The 22,359-nt window shown below is 45.2% G+C and overlaps 8 protein-coding genes across 8 annotated transcripts, besides 2 other annotated features; 4 read left to right on the top strand and 4 right to left on the bottom strand.

The window, feature by feature from the left end:
- Nucleotides 1-759: 759 nt before the first annotated feature.
- Nucleotides 760-1,617, top strand: FPSE_11084 (uncharacterized protein; the record flags this gene model as incomplete). The annotated part of the gene is made up of 1 exon (XM_009264201.1): nucleotides 760-1,617. One exon carries the CDS (start codon nucleotides 760-762, stop codon nucleotides 1,615-1,617), a length of 858 nt encoding a protein of 285 aa, XP_009262476.1.
- A 5,726-nt stretch (nucleotides 1,618-7,343) lies between these two features.
- Nucleotides 7,344-9,463, bottom strand: FPSE_11085 (uncharacterized protein; the record flags this gene model as incomplete). The annotated part of the gene is made up of 4 exons (XM_009264202.1): nucleotides 7,344-8,901; nucleotides 8,951-9,070; nucleotides 9,123-9,281; nucleotides 9,357-9,463. 4 exons carry the CDS (start codon nucleotides 9,461-9,463, stop codon nucleotides 7,344-7,346), a joined length of 1,944 nt encoding a protein of 647 aa, XP_009262477.1.
- Nucleotides 9,464-10,587: 1,124 nt separating this feature from the next.
- Nucleotides 10,588-11,114, top strand: FPSE_11086 (uncharacterized protein; the record flags this gene model as incomplete). Its single annotated transcript, XM_009264203.1, has 2 exons — nucleotides 10,588-10,951; nucleotides 11,002-11,114. 2 exons carry the CDS (start codon nucleotides 10,588-10,590, stop codon nucleotides 11,112-11,114), a joined length of 477 nt encoding a protein of 158 aa, XP_009262478.1.
- A 428-nt stretch (nucleotides 11,115-11,542) lies between these two features.
- FPSE_11087 (uncharacterized protein) lies at nucleotides 11,543-13,591 on the top strand (the record flags this gene model as incomplete). The annotated part of the gene is made up of 4 exons (XM_009264204.1): nucleotides 11,543-11,594; nucleotides 11,644-12,201; nucleotides 12,258-12,407; nucleotides 12,459-13,591. 4 exons carry the CDS (start codon nucleotides 11,543-11,545, stop codon nucleotides 13,589-13,591), a joined length of 1,893 nt encoding a protein of 630 aa, XP_009262479.1.
- A 360-nt stretch (nucleotides 13,592-13,951) lies between these two features.
- On the bottom strand, nucleotides 13,952-15,007 carry FPSE_11088 (uncharacterized protein; the record flags this gene model as incomplete). Its single annotated transcript, XM_009264205.1, has 4 exons — nucleotides 13,952-13,976; nucleotides 14,329-14,408; nucleotides 14,465-14,650; nucleotides 14,720-15,007. 4 exons carry the CDS (start codon nucleotides 15,005-15,007, stop codon nucleotides 13,952-13,954), a joined length of 579 nt encoding a protein of 192 aa, XP_009262480.1.
- Nucleotides 15,008-16,944: 1,937 nt separating this feature from the next.
- On the bottom strand, nucleotides 16,945-17,886 carry FPSE_11089 (uncharacterized protein; the record flags this gene model as incomplete). Its single annotated transcript, XM_009264206.1, has 3 exons — nucleotides 16,945-17,591; nucleotides 17,644-17,680; nucleotides 17,818-17,886. 3 exons carry the CDS (start codon nucleotides 17,884-17,886, stop codon nucleotides 16,945-16,947), a joined length of 753 nt encoding a protein of 250 aa, XP_009262481.1.
- Nucleotides 17,887-18,366: 480 nt separating this feature from the next.
- Nucleotides 18,367-19,467, top strand: FPSE_11090 (uncharacterized protein; the record flags this gene model as incomplete). The annotated part of the gene is made up of 4 exons (XM_009264207.1): nucleotides 18,367-18,736; nucleotides 18,794-19,065; nucleotides 19,124-19,127; nucleotides 19,319-19,467. The coding sequence occupies 4 exons, from the start codon at nucleotides 18,367-18,369 to the stop codon at nucleotides 19,465-19,467; spliced, it is 795 nt and encodes a 264-aa protein (XP_009262482.1).
- Nucleotides 19,468-19,869: 402 nt separating this feature from the next.
- Nucleotides 19,870-21,963, bottom strand: FPSE_11091 (uncharacterized protein; the record flags this gene model as incomplete). Its single annotated transcript, XM_009264208.1, has 8 exons — nucleotides 19,870-19,930; nucleotides 20,047-20,120; nucleotides 20,205-20,304; nucleotides 20,354-20,624; nucleotides 20,685-20,751; nucleotides 20,805-20,825; nucleotides 20,856-21,408; nucleotides 21,942-21,963. Coding segments are annotated over 8 exons (1,169 nt in total), but the record flags the coding sequence as incomplete, so codon positions are not given.
- Nucleotides 21,964-21,979: 16 nt separating this feature from the next.
- Nucleotides 21,980-22,210: a microsatellite.
- A 9-nt stretch (nucleotides 22,211-22,219) lies between these two features.
- Nucleotides 22,220-22,359: a repeat region.

Raw genomic sequence — 22,359 nt, 5'->3', positions numbered from 1 at the left:
TAACGCCTTTTAGTATTGGGTCCGAGGTCCACGGAGTTCTAGGCTGCAGATATGCCTCCTCATCCTCGTGTGGCGCAAATGGCATGTGTAAGTTCCGAGGCAATACGGAATCTAGAAACTTTATTTGTTAGGTCCTGTCTGTTTCATAAGCACTAAATTGGACGAGGGGCTTATTAGTCCCACTTGGATTTAGCGGCTCTGTACCTGAACGAAAATGGAATTAGGTGAGAGGGGAAAAAAGAAAAAAGTAAAAAGCAATGTGACAAGGCTAGACTCAATTGATATTTAGCTTTTGTACAGGGCTTGTTATCTCCGGCCCAAGCGTGAAGCGGAAATACAGGCGGGATAGCAGTGGACGGTAATATGGCTTTTATGGGTTTAGGGCTTAGCCAAGCTTTACTTGAAACGGTCCGTTGACGATGGTACATTGATGTCAATCTATCACTTGTCAATCGCTGTCATGTACGACAACGTGGTAAGAACACAGTTTCTTCAAGTATTAAAGTCGAAAGTTACTCTCGTGATTTACGAACGGACTTCTTTCAACACCCACTACTCAGTTATTAAAGGACGATCGACAGCCAGACACACCATCATTACCATCAATGCTTCACTGTTGCCGAGCTTGACCTCAACCAATCGTCTCATCTGAATATCAACGTATCAGTTCGATATTCAGAGGTCCATTCAACAGAGACCAGAGAACTGCCTCCAGTACCCGGATATTTGAAACCACAGATAACGAGATTGAAAGCAACCATGGAATTCGGAGAACCCTTGCCGGGCGTTTGGATCACGGAATTCACTGATCCACCTGGTAGCAATAGTACTACGGGAGCCCATCAGCTGGTTGGCAATACTGTACTCAATCCTCCTTTATTACCACAGGAGGGGCCATGGAACGTTTCTGCACACCCTCTTCTTCCACCCACATGTGACAGCTCCCACCTAGCACCATCGTCAAATCGAGATCTTGGGTGGTATGGAAGTTCGAATTCCACAGAGGCATGGATGCACACAACAAATTTCGGAAATTTCCCCTCGACGCCGTCTGATTACGGACTTCTCCCTTACGGACCAACCCCTCACGACAGACAACAACAACCATACTCGCCAGAAGAAGAGACGACACCCCTTTCTGCTACATCTTGTGATACGGGTGCGGGGTCATCTGAAAGTGATCATAAGCAGGCTAAAAGCTTGTCTACGGGAAGGAAGCGCTTGTCCTGGCGAAAAGGCGAGGGTTCGGTCGACAAAATGAAAGCTGGCAGATATAAGAGAGTGTTGGAACGGAATAGGGTAGCTGCGGCAAGATGCCGTGGACGAAAGCGCGATGAACAGGAGATACTAGAAACGGAATTGGAGGAGGCAGAAACGCGGCATCGAGAACTTTCTGCTTACTACAGTGTTTTGAAGGACGAGGCGTTCATGGTCAAGTCCGAAATACTTCAACACAGCAGCTGTGGTTGCGTGGTGATACAAAGATACATCAAAGACGCGGCGCACAAAGTAGTGGAAGAATCCGTGTCATCCGACACGAGTCCAGATGCATATGCTGGTGAGGTGGGTTACACAGATTGGGGCTTCTACTTCCTGGGAGTGGGGGAAATTGTCTAAGTTCTATTGGCCAATCTGTAATTTCAAACGCTCTACTGCTTACCTCTTACATAATTGGACAGGTGTTGATAGAGAGTTGGCAAAGTAATACCGACGATAAACTTTAAGCCTAATGCATGGTCTCGGGTTTTGACAAATGACACATCCTTATTTACTGCTTATATCCCATGATGAAGTGACGAGGGACTGGAAGAGTGGGTGCCACATGCATGTCAAAAAGCCCGAAGCCATCGGAATAATTTGATTGGACCCTCTCTATGGAGCGCTCTAGACCCTTACCTTGTACCTGCTTTGTCATTCCACTCAAGGTAAGAGCAGTTCATTGGTATACAAGGACCATTTTGGTTGAAGAAGTGTGTAGTAGTTTTCAAGGCGATGCGGACCAGCAGCCGGCGAAGAAGTTTACCGTTGACAGTTTGATGGTCAGTTCCATCATGCTGAGTCGGAATACTGTTTGTTGTAATATCTAGAGAGGATGTAACAAAAGCGCTGCTTGAAACGAGAAAGAATTATATGCTTTGCGATCTTGGGATGTTCTGGAATTAATTAGATGTTTAGAGTGGATTGCAATGAGACAAGCGAGCGCGTTTGTTTGTTTCGGATTAATGTAAAGACGTGCCGAGAGTCTTGTCCTGCTTTAGGTTAGGTCCAGTTTCAGCTTGTGCTATTAGAGTTTATATTAATACGTCATAATGAGATTATTCTATTCCCTCGATAAGCAGCCACACGTAACGGCAGGGCCGCCACGTTAACTTACACCAGCTCAGGAGGGTGTGTTCAGAAGCATTCCGATTTATCGACGAAGTGGTTACTGAAAATCCTTTTCTTAATCATATGATAAGTATTGGTAGACCTGACATGTACCTCTGTAGATACCTTATACTTTGTTCAAGCTACCCCATTAATAAGAACAGGCATCGCCGCGAAGGGATATATCATTTGAATTTCTTTTCCTCTCTTACGTTACAATATTCTTGTGTTTATAAAGTGTACACAGATAAGCAGTATGAACACAAGCAAGAAACAGTCAGAGGCTACGGAGCATCACGAAGTTGTCGATCCTGCCTTGATAGACATCCCCACATCCCAGCATCCTCCCCAAAGTCGCCAAGATGAGTCTCAAGACGCGATTTTACAGAAGTTAGGACTCGTGGATGAAACTCTGAATCCATTGAACCCAACCTTTGACTTTGAAAAATGGTCTCAAGCACTCGTCAACCTGCGGAGCAGACTCAATCTTCCAACTCCACCGCGTTCCGGGTTTTGTTTCAAAAATTTGTCTGTTAATGGAAGTGGCCCGGTTGTTGAGCAACAAGATACTCTATGGACACTACTTACCCAGTCGTTCAATATCCGGTCCTGGTTCCGCTCGAAGGAGACCAGGTGTATTCTTACTGCCCTTGATGGAGTCGTCCAGAAGGGACAGCTACTCCTTGTCCTAGGCCGTCCCGGTAGTGGTTGTTCAACTTTTCTAAAGACCATCGCGGGTGAGATGCAAAGTCTGGAGATCAACTCATCCTCCGTTCTTCATTACTCAGGTACAGCAAACATCAGGCACATCGCAATGCATAGTTAACAAGACTAGGCATACCACACCAAGTAATGTCTCGGGACTTCAAAGGCGAGTTAATCTACAACCAAGAAGTAGACGAACACCTCCCCTACCTAACAGTTGGTCAAACCCTCGAATTCGCCGCTGCTATGCGGACCCCACGGGCAAGGCTTCCAGGAATAACACGCAAAGAAAGAATAAACCATGTTGTCCAAGTCATGTTGACGATATTTGGTCTATCGCACACCAGGCATACAATTGTTGGAAATGACTATGTACGAGGAGTTTCTGGTGGGGAAAGGAAAAGGGTTTCCATTGCTGAGACTGCACTTTCTGAAGCTGCTATATCGGCGTGGGATAATTCTACTCGAGGCCTGGATGCCGAGTCTGCGCTACATTTCATTGCTCGCCTACGAACTCTTTCCGATTGTATGAACCATGCACGCTAAAGTTATGACGATTCACTAATCATGTTATAGTAACTCAATCATCTAATGCGGCAGCCATATACCAATCGTCGGAATCTATAATTAACCTGTTTGATAAAATATTGGTCCTCTACGAAGGGCGAGGAATCTTCTTCGGTCGTATTTCTCTAGCTTCAGGCTATTTTGAACGCATGGGTTGGTATCGCCTTCCAAGGCAAACAACCGGAGACTTTCTAACCGCAATAACCAACCCCGAACAAAGGCAAGCCAAAGCTGGACAAGAGCGCTCAGTACCTAGAACCTCTGAAGAGTTTGAGCAGTACTGGCGAGCTTCACCTGAGTATTCGACATTGATGGAAGAGATTGATGAGTATCAGAAGAACTTTTATGAAAACAGCAACGTTACGCAAAAGCGATTTGAGGAGATACGCGGGAAGTTGAAAGCAAAGGGAATGTTGAAGAAAGCTTCACAAACAATTTCATACCCAATGCAAATTGCTCTTTGTGCAAAAAGAGCAACACAGCAAATCTGGAACGACAAAGCATCAACCTGCACAACTCTGATTGGAGAGATTGTCATTGCGCTTGTTGTAGGATCAATATTCTACGGCACCCCAGAGACTACAGACGCGTTCTTCTCTTACGGATCTGTGCTCTTCTTTTCAGTCCTTCTCAACGTTCTTATGGCCGTGACAGACACACACAATCTTTACAAAGGGCGCTCTGTTATGGCTAGACAGTCGTCATATGCTTTTTATCGACCGTCTGCTGATGCGTTTGCAAGTGTTCTAGTTGACATTCCTACAAAGTTCGTCGTTGCTGTCTTTTTCAATGTCATTCTCTACTTCCTCTCTGGTCTTGCAAAAACTGCATCTCAATTTTTTATTTTTTTCCTCTTTGTTTTTGTTACTACTATAGCTATGTCTATGATCTTTCGGACGATTGCTGCTACAACAGTCTCCCTTCCTCAGGCTATGGCAATATCTGGGTTTCTTGTACTTGCACTCGTTACCTATACAGGCTTTGTCATTCCCAGTCCTGAAATGCACCCATGGTTCAAATGGATCTCTTATATAAACCCCCTCGCTTATGCCTTTGAGGCTTTGCTTGTTAATCAAGCTCATGGGACTGACTATCCCTGTTCCAACCTTGTGCCCTCCTATCCAAACCTTGTGGGCGAGACATTTGTTTGTCCCGTACCTGGATCTGTGGCTGGGGAAATTTATGTTAATGGGGATTCATGGTTTAAAACAAGTTTTGATTACAGCTACTCCCATCTGTGGCGCAACCTGGGTATTATTCTCGGTTTCTTATTCTTCTTTTTGGTCATATACCTTTTGGCTACAGAGCTCAACGTGAACTCCTCTGTCAGCATTGAAGTCCCAGTTTTTCTACGCGGCCGTGTTCCAAAAACCGACGCGAAACTCAAAGCCAGGGTTGACATAGAGCAACCGATGATGATCAACAATCCACCAAGCAAGATTACCTCTGGCAAACCGACATACACAAAATCAAATGACTCCGTCTTCTACTGGAGGAAATTGATCTTCGATGTCATGATCAAAGGGAATTCAAGGCGGCTCCTGGGCGGACCGTCCGGCTGGGTCAAATCAGGTTCCCTTGTCGCCTTGATGGGCGTGTCGGGGGCTGGAAAAACGACATTACTCAATGCCCTTTCTCAGAGAATGTCCTCTGGTGAAGTCCATGGCGAGTTCGGTGTTGATGGAAGGCCATTACCGGCGTCATTCAAGACTGATGTTGGCTATGTCCAGCAGCAAGATGTCCATCTTGAGAGTACAACTGTACGTGAAGCGCTACAGTTCTCAGCGATGTTGAGACAACCTCGCAATATACCAAAAAGCCAAAAGCTTCAGTCTGTGGAAGAGACGATTCATCTGGTTGGTATGGACGAGTTTGCTGATGCTATTGTTGGATTCCCTGGCAAGGGACTTAATGCAGAGCAACGCAAGCGTTTGAGTATTGGTGTCGAGTTAGTTGGAAAGCCATCCCTGCTGTTGTTTCTGGATGAGCCAACTTCAGGACTCGATAGCCAATCCTCAGAAGCAATATTGAGCCTACTCCAAAAGTTAGCCTTGGGAGGGTTGGGGATTTTGTGTACGATTCATCAGCCAAGTGCTATGCTGTTCCAGAGGTTTGATAAATTGTTGCTTATGGCGCAAGGTGGCAAGGTTGCCTACTTTGGAGATATTGGGGAGAGTTCGGGCACGGTGGTTGGTTATTTCAATGAACGCGCACCACGGAAGTGTACCGACGACGAAAATCCCGCAGAGTATATTCTGGATATGATTGGTAATTCCAAAGATGATGAGTTGGACTGGCCTCGTTTATGGAGTACCTCCCGAGAGGCTACCTCAGTGGAAACTGAGCTGGAACGCATTTCACATTCGTCAACCTCCAAATCATCACATGAACACGATGTTCAAGACCAACAACGAGGCGCCTACCCTGTCCCCCTGATCTTGCAGGTACCAATCGTGTTGAGACGCGCAATGCAACAAAACTGGCGGTCACCAACATACATTGCCAGTAAATTTGCATTAGGCGTCGCAGGCACCTTATTCATCGGCTTTTCGTTTTTCCAACCTAGTAATTCTATCATTGGAATCCAAAACGCCATTTTCTCGATTCTCATGGTTTGTGCCATGTTTAGCAGCTTAGTGCAACAGGTAGAGTTTTGCGACCTTCAGAAATCTACACGGCTAATGGTGGTGTTGCAGATTATGCCGAGATTTGTCATGCAACGTACTATCTATGAAGTTCGTGAGCGTCATTCTAATATGTACTCATGGATTGTTCTTATTCTGGCCAACATCATCGCGGAAATCCCATATCATATTATCCTTGGTATAATCAGCTTTGCGATATTCAACTACACAGTTTTCGGAATACGCTCTTCTGAAGACCAAGGGCTGGTTCTTCTATTTGTTGTTTATTTTTACATCCTTGTTGGTACGTTTGCAGCCATGGTCATTGCGCCATTGCCCGATGCGACTACAGCTGGTCGCGTGACAACAGTCCTATTTTCTATGATGCTTCTATTCGCTGGTGTTTTTCAAACTCCAACTGCTCTACCTGGTTTCTGGATATTTATGTATCGCGTTTCGCCCATGACATATCTCGTTGGCGGCGTGTCTGTTAGTGGGCTTGCCGGTGATACAATCATTTGCTCCGATTCTGAGCTTGCTATCTTCCAGCCTCCAACCGGTGAGAGCTGTGGGTCATACATGCAGCAATACATTCACCAAGGAGCATCAGGAGCGCTGCTCAACCCTGAGGCTACAGATGATTGTTCTTATTGTCCTATTCGAGATACCGATCAGGTCTTGGCTCGCTCTGGTATGTATTATCAGGACAGATGGAGAGATTGGGCACTTGGTTTTGCTTATGTCATTTTCAACATCGCTGCTACCTTTTTGCTTTACGCACTGTTCAGATTAGCCCTTTGGAGGATGGGAGTTCAGAGGGCCAAAGAAATGTTTCGAAGGTATGGACGTCATGCACGTGTTTAAAGAGGTAACATTGTCTCAAATCTCGACACTTAGAGATTGTAACTAGGACATTAGCCTTCTTAGCGAATCGTTTGTAGCTCCACCGTACAACCGTCTCTCAAACCTTACCCAACACGATCAGATAAGATTTTCGGTGATATTTACACTTTGCAAAGGGCATTATGACTCCTTTGCCCACACATAACCTTACCCAACACGCTGCTGTACCTCGATAATTTATCTTATCTCCTGACCCTTGTTTTCTCCTGTCAACGACAGCTGAAGCCTTTCCATCAGCCTTCCCAGAATCCATTCACTCTCCCCATTAGTACTTATCAAAGGGCTCTGACTTCCAATCCACGACCATTTTCTCAAGACAGTATGGTCGCACTCCTGCTGGTGAACGCTGCCATGTGTTCTTGGATCACTCTCATCTTCTCCGATAAGCTTGAGATACCAGGCCCATTGTTCGAAAGTATAGTGATGAGGCTGGGTCTCCTTAAGGTGGCCCAAAATCTCACGAATCTCGGATATCAAAAGGAGTTGTAGGTGAACCTGTGTGGGAAGGTCGCCAACGTTATTCTGCGAACGAGAGGTAAAGTCCACACGAGGTTGAGTGTTCTGTGGATCCAGTATCGCGAAAAGAGGTTGATGGGTAGGCAATTGTTGACCAGTGGCTTTTGAAGATGCTCCTCTATTATCAGGTTTATTGGTGTTCCATGTGAAGACTTTGCCAAATGTGATTTTGTTAATAATAGTCTTCAAATTCATCAAGAATCCACGATCATCCGGCAGAACCGTAACTTTTCCGACGAGAATAGTTCCATCTCGGATAGTCCTAACCACAGTATCACTGGCATTTGATATGAGAATCGTCATAGTTGGCAGAGCAAGAAGAGACCAAAAGACATAGAAGGATCTTCCGAGATTAGACTTTGGCGATAAATCCCCATATCCAATTGTCGTCCAGGCCACGAAGCAGAAATAAATGGCATCAAAGTATGTCCAGCTTTGTTGGGCCTCCTCAGCTTTCTGGAAGACGCAAGCCCCTATGAACCATAGAGACAGCCACAAGAACGTCGAAATCGCCATCGCAACCCATCTTCTGCGTGTGGAAGACCTGGCCTGAATTCTCCGCATTAACTGGAATTCAGTTTTACGGCGTTCAAACTCGCGTCCTTGCACTTCGATTGACCTTCCACGGGGTATTTGCGAGTCTTCATAAATGGGATCCAATGTGTAACCCTCACCCTTTAGAATCATCTTCTTGATAAACTTGTCTTGCTTCCTGTTGTCTATCCTCGTCCTGATGCATCTCCTCGCGTTCTCAAGAATCAGAATCCTGACTGAGCTGATGACCAAGCCAAGAGATATAATCCCGGCTAGTGCGAACGGAATCAGGAGTCCTCTTCCAAGGTCAGTCGTAGGGTGGTAGTCCCCAAAGCCCACAGTAAAAAGCGTAACAACTGTCCAATATACAGCATCAAGGTAATCCCAGGACTCAATCTCAGAGAAAACATAGGCTCCAAGAAGCAGGTATATCAGGAGTAAGATGCTCTGAAGCATTAGGGTGCGTTGACTTACAGTTAGTGGCAGGCTCTTTTCATAGCGATTCGTATAAGCGCCCCAAAAGGTCAAAGCAAGGAGTGTTGCATCGGCAAAATAGAGTATAGCCGCAAACATGCCATAGTAGAAAGCCTGAGACCAGATGACATCTTCGTTAGATAGTCCTTTGTCTTTGAACGGCCGAGCGGCAGTAGCGCTGAGAGCGATGCGACAAATTGAAGAGGTGTACCTGTTTGCAATAAATGAGTATTGAACCAAATATTAAAAGGCTCTCGTACCATCCAACTATCGTGATAGGCAGAGCTAAACCGAAACGGACCCGTCTCGCCATGTGGAGAAGAAGGAAGAGATTCGCAATGATACCGATCAAGAGTTGGATAGCCTCTATGACCACTAACCTAAGTTAGAGCGTTAGCAAAGAATAACAGACGGACTACGATTTAGACCTACCATGAAGGATCAGGAATATCCACGGCACTCTGTATATCTGCCCCAGTAACAAGGCTTTGTCGCCACGGCTCAGCTAATGAACAGATACTAAATGCTGAAGCAACTGGACCTAAAGTGCCAGCAATCATCGGGAATGCTGTGGAGAGGAACCACCAACTTCTGCCCCAGATAAGAATCTCCCGTGTTAGTAGAAGTGTATCCATCAATCGCCGTCCATTCGGTGTTATGACCTACTTGCGACCGTTCGTGTCATTGTCCTTTGGTAGTTTTTCTCTATGCGCAGTAGAACTGCCAATGCTGGAATGCAAATGCTGATTGGTATTTGCTTGACCGATGTCCATGGCGGGTCGCTACCTGGGATACGTTTCAATAAGAAAAAGAAAATCTCAAGATCGAATCTGAAATCGGAACAGATTGAGTTATGGATTTCAACGTCGAGGTCCCCAGTGTTGGGTACCCTAAAGGCGATCTTTATCTGGTGCCATCGGGACTGAATGTGGTAGGTTCACCGTGGGACAGCAACTAGAATACCAATTCCTCCATCGGTTTGCAACTATGACTGAAAGGTCATTCAATTCTTTAGCCGCTCCACTACTGCAGATTCATTCCTCCCCGACAAGAAAAATCTTCTTGACGTAACGAGCTATTGGCCATGGCATTATTGGGGAATGGTACTTTGCACAATTAAGGCTTTCCTTATCCTGCCGACTAAGTCCATTACCAATACCCTGAACAGGTAGATCCAAGATGGTCTGCAAGTGTTAGAAGATGACAAAGTCTGTCGTAATAACAAGATTTCTTCCAGAGTCTGGGCTCTAGCTCAAGTGTTGGTGTTAAACCAGAGAATCTAAAGTGCCTCCGTGCCTCCGCTTCCAAACGGATGCGGCACAGTCAGATGTGGTTACATTTGCTTGGAGGCTCGCGTGCAAATCTCAGTGAGTCATAGCACTGTAATTTCTTAGTTAGCATAACACAGCTGATATGATACCATACATCCAAGGTTTCAAAGGCCAATCACAAATTTCCTCTAGAAGCCCAGATCGGTCGCCATTGCTACCCCTCACACCAGCATCAATGTCGACCTCCACATGTTTGCTATGAGTTGCATGAGTAGCATGATCTGACAAATCATTTGCAGATAAGGAATGGGAAGGGAAATTATATCAAAAATTGGCCAGGGTCTGGACCTCGGAGCATTGTTAGTAACATGATGGGTTGATGACGCTGATGATGCACGTCAAGAGATTTGTAAGAGTACTTAGGAAATTGGAACCAGCCTCAACATCAAGCTTACAAGCCCCGTTGGTCCAATTTCAACATCCTCAAACACAGGGCAACAAACTATATAGAAGTCCCTTCTCCTACGCATCGTAAGTTAGTAGACCACAGTACGAATGTCGGTAGCTACTACCTGCTCTTGAACAACCGAACCTCTTCAGATCAACTATTGGAATCACTCAACACCATGGCCACTCGGGAGCTTTTCGTGGTGATTCTAAACCATACCAACGAAGAACTCAATACCGAGCTTGAATGGCCAACTCTTACACATGGCCATTTTATCAAAGGCCCGGACCTTCCACCACCACAAACAATTCTTGCTGGCGAGAGCGGTATGTTGCGTTGCAAATCAAACCACTTAGGCGGAAAGATCGAAGGTTCAATTACGTACCGTATCGTCGGATTCGGACCAAGAAACGAAGTGGCATTTACATGGAGCCTGCCTTATGTTGGTGTGAACAAGTTTAGTGCTGCGTCGGCCATCCCTAACTTCAAGGTGCACGTTCTGGGTGGACATGGCAATCAAGCTGTTGTTGTCTTTGTACTAGGTGAGTCAGCTCTCCATGGGATAGATGCGCGTCCTTAGTAACACATTTAGAACCTAGCCAAAAGACAGATGGAGGGATGGAAGATGGTGGGGTGTTAGCTGCTGCTGCTAAATATTCTTTGAAGTGTGCCGAAGAACCTTTGACTGGTATAAGTCACCATTAGGTGAATGCCGTATTCCTGTCTCAAATTGAAACTCAAATGTGATAATAAAAGAGACCATGCTTTTGGCTGAATTAATGCACTACGTTGTGGCGGCACACCACCACCATGTACCCAGTTGCGGTGGCTGGGACATGGTCCAGCATGTATCTAATAGCAAACCTTATCGGGTTTGGAAGAGGTGCGTGATGATAAGGCCACGTAACAGTGTGCAGCACAAGTCTATGACGGTAGACGCACACTATGACATGCAATTACAGTGTGGCGAACTTCAACAAGTCGTTGTTTGGCCATGCGGTGTAAGGTCTATTCGCAGCCTCAAAAACCGTCGGTTTTCCTTTCAATCTGCTGTTACTCTTGAAGTTATTCACTTATTCAACGAAGGATATTCGTGGAGTTGTATATTGCTGAGTTTAGGATAATCTGTTATCATGTTCTTCACTCAACTGATCCACTTTGTGGTATTGCTGGCTCTAGCTACACGTAAGTGAATCTTGCGCAAGATCCACACCCCATCTAACGCATGTTCCAGTTCAACATTCAGCCTTCGCCAATGCTGAAGTCTTACCATTTCTTGGCCTGAGGGGAGCCCCAAATGCACCTGATGGCTACGCTCCAGGTCAAGTTTCTTGCCCAGAAATACGACCTACTATACGTCCGGCAGCCAATCTTTCATCCGAGGAATCAAAATGGCTGGAACAACGTGATAAAAACACGGGCGCCGCGTTGAGAAATATCCTAAAGAGATTCGATATCGGAAACTTAGACACAGACTCGTACCTGGATAGTATCCTAAGTGACGACGATGCCCTTCCACGAATTGGGATTGCTATCTCAGGCGGTGGTTATAGAGCCATGATGAACGGTGCTGGTGCTATCGCCGCGTTTGACAATCGGACCACCGGTTCCAGCAGCAAAGGCCACTTGGGTGGCATTCTTCAGGCTACGACATACCTGAGCGGTTTGTCTGGAGGTAGCTGGACAGTTGGAAGCTTGTACACGCAAAACTTCACATCGGTTGAGTCCATCATTTCTGCAAAAGCTGGATTTCTATCGACTCTTTGGCAGTTCGATGACTCCATTATCGAAGGTTTGTCAAAGCTTCATTTCTATCTGTAGAACGTTTTGTTGACCTAGAATCTATAGGTCCAGCAGGGTTAAGACGGTCACAGTACTATCGTCAGTTATACCAGGATGTGAACGACAAGGTGGACGCAGGGTTTAACAAAAGTATTACCGATTACTGGGGAAGAGCTTTGTCGTATCAGCTCGTCAATGCAAGCGATGGAGGACCAGGTAAACCTTCATCCGGTCCCATATTGATGAGAGTAACTAACATCGCTTGAGCATATACATTCTCATCGATTGCAAACGATACCGATTTCGCCACCGCAAAAACGCCAATGCCCATCATCGTTGCCATCGAACGGACAACGGGTCAAATTCAAATCGCCACCAACTCTACCATCGTGGAATTTAACCCATGGGAAATGGGCTCTTATGACCCTGGCCTTTCTGCCTTTGCACCTCTGAAATACGTCGGCTCGTCTTTCAATAATGGTATTCTCAAGCGAGGCAGCCATTGTATCGCCGGAGTGGATAATGTCGGATTCGTAATGGGCACATCAGCGTCATTGTTCAATCAGGCTTTTCTACAAATTGGAAAGGCCGACGACTCTCCAGACTTCTTAGTCAAGGCCATCAATAACACATTGGCGGATATTGGCGAAGAGAATAGAGATATCGCCAACTGGCCCAACCCATTTTACAAATACAACCCTAAAAACAATTCCAACGCTGAAACGACGATTTTGACACTCGTTGATGGAGGAGAGGACCTGCAGAACATTCCACTACATCCACTGCTTTTGTCAGAGCGAAAGGTCGATGCCATCTTCGCCGTTGATGGCTCCGCTGACACGAAAACACGTTGGCCGAACGGCACAGCTCTCGTAGCAACTTATCAACGATCCAAGGAAGGCACATCACCACAGAATAATGATTTCCCCGAAATCCCAGATCAGAACACCTTTGTCAATCTCGGCCTCAATAAGCAGCCTACATTCTTTGGCTGCGGTAACTCAACTGGCCCGCTAATAATTTATCTCCCCAACGCGCCATATACGACCCAATCCAACTTCACAACATTTGACCTTGAATACAGCGACACTGATAGAAACAACGTCATCCAGAACGGATACAATGTCGCCACTATGGGGAATGGTACGGTTGTTGAGAATTGGCCTGCCTGCATTGGTTGTGCCATTTTGGCAAGGAGCTTTGTTCGAACAAAGACCGCTGTACCATCCCAGTGTGAAGATTGCTTCAAAACCTTTTGTTGGAATGGGACTTCGAATGACACAGTGCCAGGAATCTATGAGCCAGATCAAATCATTGAAAGTGGTGTGGGGGTTGTGGCACCATTGAAGGGGGTAGCAGGTTTTGCTCTGTTACTGAGTTTCATGCTTTTTTACATGTGAAAACTGTAAAAAGCTAAATAAAAGTGCACATATGCAATATTGTAGATGGATTACGGGATAACTTAGCTTTAATAAGTCTAGTGTATTACGTTGAATCTCTTTAGACCACGTAAAGCTTGTGGACTGCACACCATCTGCTTCATAGCGTAATACTTCTGCTTAACCAGATATTAGCAGAGAAGCTTGTATGTACAGAAGAGGTTTGTTACAGTCAAGACAGCTAATACTTCAGTCTCTTCAGTAAGTTGTGTGATTAGCGGTATCCTGCGTCCTATAGTTAACCGATTGGATATATTAAGAAGAAGGTGTGTTTCCACAAGTGTTAGGTGTTCTAAAGAGATAAAATAAGCAAGCAAGCTCCTAGTTATGGATGAAGTTGAAGAGGCTTCAAGAAAATAACAAGTTGATAAATCAAGTATTAAATACGTGTCAGCTGGTAAGCTAATGTGTCCCTGTTCCAATCTGTTGGACCGTTGCAAAACTAGGAGCTAACTGTGGTGGCTTCAACAAAGTCAATGTTGTCAACTTTTGCCAATCCTGGCCTCTTATCCTCGAGGTCCTACCTCTGCTATCAGGCAGTACATTGCCACGCACTCGAATCTAGACGTCGCTTGCGTTATCCCTCTGTGAAACTGATTGAATACGATCGCCTTTAACCCGAGGCTCAGGCCTTCGTTGCAGAGATTGTTAGCATATAACTCCCATTACAAGATGGCTGATGTTGAAGTGAAACCTACTTTGTCAGCTTTTCGGCATGTTGCCTGAGGTCGTTTTTGGTCTCGTCCAGCCTGATATAGGTGACGAAAACATACGCACCCTAGAGTTCTGTGTGTCAGCATGGGTCAATGGAGCCCAGATCCTATGGAGACTTACAAGGATACCACTAAGAAAGTGTAAGAACCACGCGATGAATGAAAAGGCCAAGGCTGTTCTCCATGGGGCGCAACCCGCATCGCCAATATCCGCTGCATTAACACGTCCAACACGATAGAAACGACCCCAATAATAGCCCCAGTAGTTATAATACCAATTAGCTGAGCATGTATGAGTACCTGTTCTCTAAACGATGTAAAAACAACATTACGTAATCAGTAATTATCCTGGTTGGGAGAATAGGGAAGAACATACCGTTTGGAGCAAGCAATATGCCACAAGCCACATAACAAACAAGACAAAGTCAAATGGGAAGCCCAGGAACATATTCTTGAATGGCGGGCAGAAGAATACCGAATAGAGGATACCGAGACATGAGACGACGATAGTATAAATGATACGTCCGTCGATGTGCGCCTCTGCAATGCCAGCAAGGTAACAGAAGCGTGAGAGGATTCCGAGGACAATTATTGCGCTGGCAAGCTCTGCAAGACGCAAAAGAACAGAAATCACTTTGTGCGCAACACCACTTTCTCTCGCCATTGTTGCCGTTAGGAGTGGGTGACTGGCTTTAGGGTGGGTAACCTGAATCTCGAGTATGAGGTACAGTCGATAATCATACAAGTCAGATCGAGATGAAACCGCGAAGCAAACAGTGCGATATATACTCGGAGGGTTGTAATGTTTACGTAATCATATCACGTGTACGTATCTTCATCGCGCCCTATTGTTGTCTTCGTATATCATTTAGTAACGGGTATTTAGGATTGGTACATGGTCAGCAGAGAATCAAGTGATGTTAAGATTGAGTTTATCTGAAAGAACGTTGTTACCGATTCTTGACAGAAACCTTAAAAGCGCCAATGAAATACCAGTGACTTATGGCTGCTTATGGCAGGGGGAACAGACGTTATTACCGGTCCTTGACATGAACTTTAAATACGCCAGTGAATTAACCATGACTCCTGGCTTCTTATGACTGCAGTGCAGCTCCTGTCACTCTGATACTATCATAGGCCCTAAGGGGTATACCCGGCCCTTCCTCAGTACGAGACCTGCTGTTAAGGTTGAGGGTAAAAGAAGCTTCAAGCCCACATACTACTAAAGGGTGCATGATCTGACACAGGGCATGTTGTAACTTTCTGCCTGCATGTACAGTGGTTTTTATTCTGTATCATGAAATTTTGGTCCCTTGCAGTTAGCCTGCACGTGCCTGGGAAGGCGGGTGTGGAAATTCCCTGTCCAATTCGCGGCTGACATCGGGTCTTAAGATACAAGGTGGTGTATGTGATGTTTACTTGATTGGTTAAACCTTTACACCATGATCACCATGATCCCCATCATGTCAGGCTTTACAAACTCTAAATACCTACCCTGAAACCAGGATTGTGGATTTACGAACAAGCCACACTCACAGTACAGATGGCTTTGTCCAATCTTTAATGGATTGAATAATTGGCTTTGTGGAATCACTTTCCAGTTTCTGCAGCTGGTCGAGGGAGGGATGAGGGTCTAGACCAGGTATTTACGCCCACCTTCAGCCCAGTAGAACCTAAACGGGTATGCATATCGTGACATGTGTTAAGCTGAGTCGGTCATTGCATCGTCAGATCATGGAGATACCTGTAGACTGCAGCCCATCTACATTCACAAAATCTGCCTTGGATCCGATGACACGAATATTTATGATAGGTCTGCTGATGGAAACCTTTATTGAGTTAAGATACTCGTCCAAACACGGAACCTGTCGCAATTAGAGGCCGCCATCCCCTCGAAGAAGTGCTACGACTTGAAATTGGAGCTTTCTAACCAAAGCCATGCTTTTTGGGCAACCATAACACCTAGCATAACCTGGTACGTCTAATACGAGCCCATGAGCCCAAGAACAACAGCTTAGGTTCCCTTACTCTTATACAGTGTTATCTGCCTGGAAGAGTTCAGCGATGCAGATGAAGTCCGCCATCTCGCGTGCGACCATATCTTCCATTCTGTTTGTATTTCAGGGTGGTATTTGGCGCAACACGACACGTGTCCAATCTGCAGCTGTGACTTCGTTCACGCTAGGCCTGCCCTGCAGAAGCCGTGCCAAGCGCATCTTTGAAGTCGTCAATAGGTAGTCTAACATTACGAGAAAGATTATATCATCCTGCAACTTTATGATAGGTCCAGATCTAGAAGCAAACCTGATTCTTGGCAGCGAATTAACCGCTGTGTATGGGCGCATACCCAACTAATACTTTTTGGGGCTAGTGATGCCGAGGATCCACCACTTGCTGGCGCACGTCGCCTTCCCGCACTCTGCAGTAGCTTTTAACCAATAGGTGCTCTTGAATTCAATAGAGGGGGAGACTGCGGGGAGTGGAGCCCTACTGACAAAAGTTCAGGATGAGGTTTATTAAAAAGCCGACCGAATCAACTCTGTAGGTTACTTGTCCTGCTCTCGCCAGAACAATACAATAACCGGCCATCCTCTCCTCTGTTCAGTTCAAAGCCTCACTTAACTCTAGGAGTCGACATGTGAGTCTTCTATTATCTTCCTCTAATGCTAATATCCGCTGCATTGCGGCATCCAAAACTTCCCCTCTGCTGTAACAGTAACCGGCATCAAGCGACTTGCTTTCGTTTCCTATCAAGCTTGTTAGCGGCATCGATGTATACAAAACGGCGAGTAGCCTTTCAAAGCCCTGCTTCAAGCGTGCCCTGTACTTTTTCTCGATGTTATTGTGACAGTTCCGTGCTCGCTGCACGTTGACCGCGACAGATATTCTCTGCCTTGTTCTTTTCGGCTTTCGAGAAGCCGACCGCAGCTTCACTTCCGGTGACTCTTTCCCTAGATCATGAAGGTTATACGTGGCACCTGTGCCGCCTCCAGGAGGTTCTATCGAGGCTTCTCTGACCAATGTGGACTGGAAGTTGAGGCTCGACGTGTCTTTGGTATCGTTCAAATGATCGACAGAACCACTACTACCACATTGGCTGTTTTCACATAGGGGGCCATTGTATGATATATCATAGCCGTCCCTGATGCTATCGAGCCATTGGGGTAATGAGGGCAAGTTTGAGTTAGATGAAGTATCCAAGGCAATCGTCCCTGGAAGTCCTGGTGAGGAAAGGACAAATGAGCTAGCTACAAGACCGTGAGATTAATGAAACGACACTCTGTCTGGGCATTGGCTTACCCTGGTCCGAAGCATTTCGAATCCTGTCAAGTGGCACCTGTGAAACGTCAGAATTGACAGCCGAAACGAATCTGGTTTACTCTGAAATCTGATCACATGACAGGCCAATTTGCTGGGCTCCTTAAGATGTTGCCTGTTTATGGCCAGAGACTGTTGCTGCTTTTTCTCACGCACCTTGCCTTGGCTATGTGTGAGAGACCAAAAAAGGTCTCTAGTATCGCTTGTACTGTCGCTGGTTGCCATGTAGGTGTTGAGTCGGTGGAAGGGCGTCAATGGGAACAGGATCTATGCACGATTTGGTAGTAGTCATATGCACTTCAGTACGGCTACCTCTGGATAGAAGTTTTCTGTGAAGGCATTCATTTTACAGATCCGTGGCTGTGGCATGTCAAGTGAGTCAGATGCGGCCGCGCTCAATTTCAGGCCTATACATCTTGTTGTTGAGGAAATCGAAATCCTGTCCAGCGGCGTTACCACTTCCGGGATATGAGAACAAGGTACTTTACGAGTGGTTCGACGCTTGCATGGGCTACATCTCCATCACAGCGAATCATTCCCCAGACTGAGAAAAGTGGTGGAAGAACCCCGACGACGTGCAATTGTATCAGTTCATGGGCAAAGACAATGTTCCCTTCCATTCCATCGTTTTCCCATCAAGTCTGCTTGGCACCGGTGAGAAGTTGACCATGTGCCACTATCTCGATGCGACAGACTACCTCAACTATGAAGCCGGCAAGCTTTCCAAGTCCCGAGGCGTTGGCGTGTTTGGCAACTATGCTGCTAGTACGGGTGTTGTACTACCTTCTTTCGTCTCGTCCGGAGTCGGGTGATACACGGTTTGATTGGACGTCGTTTATGTACAAGAACAACTCGGAATTGTTGGCTAATTTGGGGAACTTTGTCAACCGCCTGACCAAGTTCACCATCAAACACTTCGACGGTCGTGTCCCAGACTATCGGTCTGGAAACAACGACGAATCTTTTGCTTCGCTCAGCAAAGACGTCAATGAGCTTCTGGCAAAGTACCTTGACAATATGGAAGGCGTGCGCCTACGCGCAGGTTTGGACGTAGCAATGGCTATCTCTGCTTGTGGTAATCAATACCTCCATTAGAACACCTTTGGCTCGGCCTTGGTGACAGATGATCCAGATCGAGTTGCCTCAGTAGTAGGTTATGGACTCAACCTTGTATACCTTCTATCCGCGCTATTCTATCCCTTCATGCCAGCCATTTCCGCCGATATCGCGTGTCAACTTAACGCGCCTCTTCGGGCTATTCCTGAGCGATGGACCGGGGAAGATCTACTTCCGGGACACAGCATCAGAGAGCCCAAGCACCTTTTCCGGAAGATTGACGAGAAGAAGATGGAGGAATGGCGCGGACGTTTTGGCGGAGCGGATACACAAGGCGGTGAGAAGAAGGTAACAAAGAAGAAGCTTTCGCAAGATACCTAGAGACCTTTTCAACCGGGCATGATAGACTTGTGAGTTGGACAAATCCTACGAGTTGAGCAAAATCCGAATGCGGATAGTCTTTATGTCTCAATAGTTCACTGTGGTGATGCTCCCGGTACACCAAACACAAGCTGGAACGAAGAGTTCGGTAGAACAATCCGAACAGTGTGCTCCAGACTTGTCGGAAAAATCCCTCTGCCAGATCTTTAAAATCGTGCAGTCGTGGTCGTGGCCAATCTGAAGCCCGTCACTATGCGAGGCGTCAAGTCGGCAGCCATGCTCCTAGCCGAGATTGATGACCCTACTATCGAATTATTTGATCCTCCTAGGGATGCCGAGGTTGGAGAGAAGTTGAACTTTGAAGGATAGCAGAGCTGTACTCCCGATGCTACGTGAGAAACTCAGGGAGATGCTCCAGGTGGCTTTGTCGACGAATTCTGATCGTGAAGTGGTAGTCTTGCCGGAAAGAATTACTGCTGATGTTGAACCTTCGGTATTTAATGGAGCTAGCAGTAGTAGACTAGTAGGTAAAAATGGTTCGTCTTGCTCGGTCAAGACATTGGAGTGTGCTGGTGATAGATAGTGTTTGGTGCAGTTTCGCGGTCTAGTGTATTAAATAACATCATTAACATGTATCATTTAAAGTTCTATATCCCTTCATAATTTGCTCAGAAGGAACTGACGGGTGCTGTCAACTGGCATGGCATTGAGGATCCGCGCACAATTCTGCTGATGGGCGATGGAAGCTTCTAAATGACGGCCTAAGAACTATCAACCATGATCAAGCATAACCTCAACGTGGTCGTGTTTCTCATCAATAACGATGCCTACACTATCGAAAGGTGCATCCATGGACTAAGTCAAGGATATAACGATGTAGCACGTTGGCGATACCTAGATGGATCGCCATTCTTTGGTGCGCCTGAGGATGCCTTCAGTGCTTCTTACAAGACTTGGGGTGAGTTGCAGAAGGTACTGGATGAGAAGGCTTTAAGTGATGGTAAGGAGATACGGGCTTGAGCCTAAACCCCCAACAAGAATGATTCCCTAGAAGCCACGATCAAGATTAGACTATGTCGAGAATTGTGCTTAGGTGGAATACTAACAGTTAGGCTCTGGCCCTTCTCCTTTGCCTTGCGAACTTGAGCATCGATGGGGATATCGATTTGGGCAAAGACCTTCAGAAAGGCCTTCTTGATGTGGGATCTATAAACATCGTTAAATCTGGCGCCGTACCAGATGGAGTCGGACATACTCGTTGAAGTGAATGCGGCCATTCTTAATATGAGGCTCCTTTGACATGTCTGTAAGGCCCTTTCCCTTGTCAAAAGCCTCTGCAGGGACAGACACCAAGTACTCCTTGTCAGAGCTGGTTGGTTTGAACTGCGGCTTGATGGAAAGTTCCCACTCTCCTCTTAGTAGTTCCTTGGAGCCTACTCTACTCAATCTGTCCCACTGCCGGCCGAGTCGGTTCTTGATGATGACCTCGAAGTATTGGTCAATGAAGATACCACCACAAAGTCCACCTGTGGCAGCAATGCGAGGTTAGCAGTAATCGGAGCATTCTTGACAGCCAGTAAGCTTACCACTCCCCTCAACTGCCTCTTCTAGAGAAATTGGACCCACTGAGGCAATCTTGTAAGAGATTAAGTCCTGGAATGTTATATTAAAGGCACCGAGGACAAAACAGACATCATGGGACTTACAACTGTACCGCCACCAGCATCCTAGACAAGGTAAACCTCGTTGGGTTTTACCCGATGCCCAGGCTCAGAGAGAGTCGACAGGGCAGTAGCCTCCGGTTCAGGAGCAAACGTCAGTCTTGTTTTCCCAGCGGTACGAAAATTTAGTATCCCCGCCTTCTTGGCTGCCTCAGTCATATACTGCCTTGCATAGTCCTTCCAGATGGCTGGAACAGTAATGACAACATGAAACTGCAAGGCTTCAACGGCTGATCCGCGATCCCTCATGATAGTCTGCAGTGTGTGCTTCCATATCATCCGAAGGTAGTCAGAGATCACCTGTATGGCGGTTTTATCATTCTCACGCATCATTTTGCGAGCGCGTAAGATGAACTCGGAAGACTTTAGCTCAGTGGGTAGATCTTCTTCTTTCAAGAGAAGGAGCTTGAACCACTTGATTGGATCGGTGTCACCATCGATCTCGAATCCACATGTGATCTTGCCATCCTCGTAGTAGACTTCACTTGGAGTCTTACCCTCCTCGCAACCAGAGCCTGGCCATGAGGTGATGAGGTTGATGTGTTGGTGTTCGAAGTCGGCCTTGCTAGCCCATGCAACGCCAGAATACCTGTAAGTCCATCTAGTTAGCTATATTCGCTTTATAATAGTTTGATAAGGCTCGTTATGTTGTTCCAAAGTCGATTCCTATGACGAAAGTATCATTATCTTCAGAATCAGAGGAGTCCATTCTTGGCACCACTGGTTTCGGCTGACGGTAGTCGTGCTTTATGGGGATAATAATTTCACCAAGAGACAAGGCGAAATGGCCGCGTGTTACCTTGGAAGGATATTTGGTATAATAGTTGGTAATGTATTGAGTTTTTTCGGTTTCTTCTAATAAGGGAGAATGTAATTTATATTGCTACTTGGATTAGACCGAACTAGTAGTTTTCGGAACAATGCTCTGCAGTTGCGAACCACGTTCTAAAAGTTCGCTTTGAGATAACGATAACAGGGGTAACATATAATACTATTATATAATGTAATTAATTAAACAGCAGGTTCTAAGCCCTATTAATAATTATAAAGGTTATTAAGTCTATTAACTAATTTACTTAGTATATTCTTAATATAATACTAATATATATATAAGCTATTAACCTTTTTAAAAGTAAGCTTTTAACTATTTAAAAAAACTAATATTCTATTTATTATATTAAGCTATACTATTAATATATATAACTTTAATAAATAATTAATTAATTAATATAATTATATTTTATTTATTTACTATAGATAATATAATATTAAATCTTTTATTTAATTAGTATTAATTTTAATATAATTATCTTTTATTTATATTACTTTTAAATTTAATTTAAGCTTATTAGCTAGTAATTAATTAATTAAATTAGCTATTATATTAGTTATTTTAAGAGAAAAATATATAATAATATAATAATAATAATTAAAAGATAATCTTAAAGACTTTTTTAATTTATATTTAAAAATAGCTTAAAGAAATTCTCTAATTAAAATATAATATATTTAATAAGTAAATATAATAAATAAGTAAATA

Source organism: Fusarium pseudograminearum, chromosome 3 (genome assembly GCF_000303195.2).
Source record: "Fusarium pseudograminearum CS3096 chromosome 3, whole genome shotgun sequence".
Lineage (NCBI taxonomy): Eukaryota > Fungi > Ascomycota > Sordariomycetes > Hypocreales > Nectriaceae > Fusarium > Fusarium pseudograminearum.
Note: the sequence above shows the minus strand (reverse complement) of the source record. Positions and strands in the feature narration are given on the sequence as shown.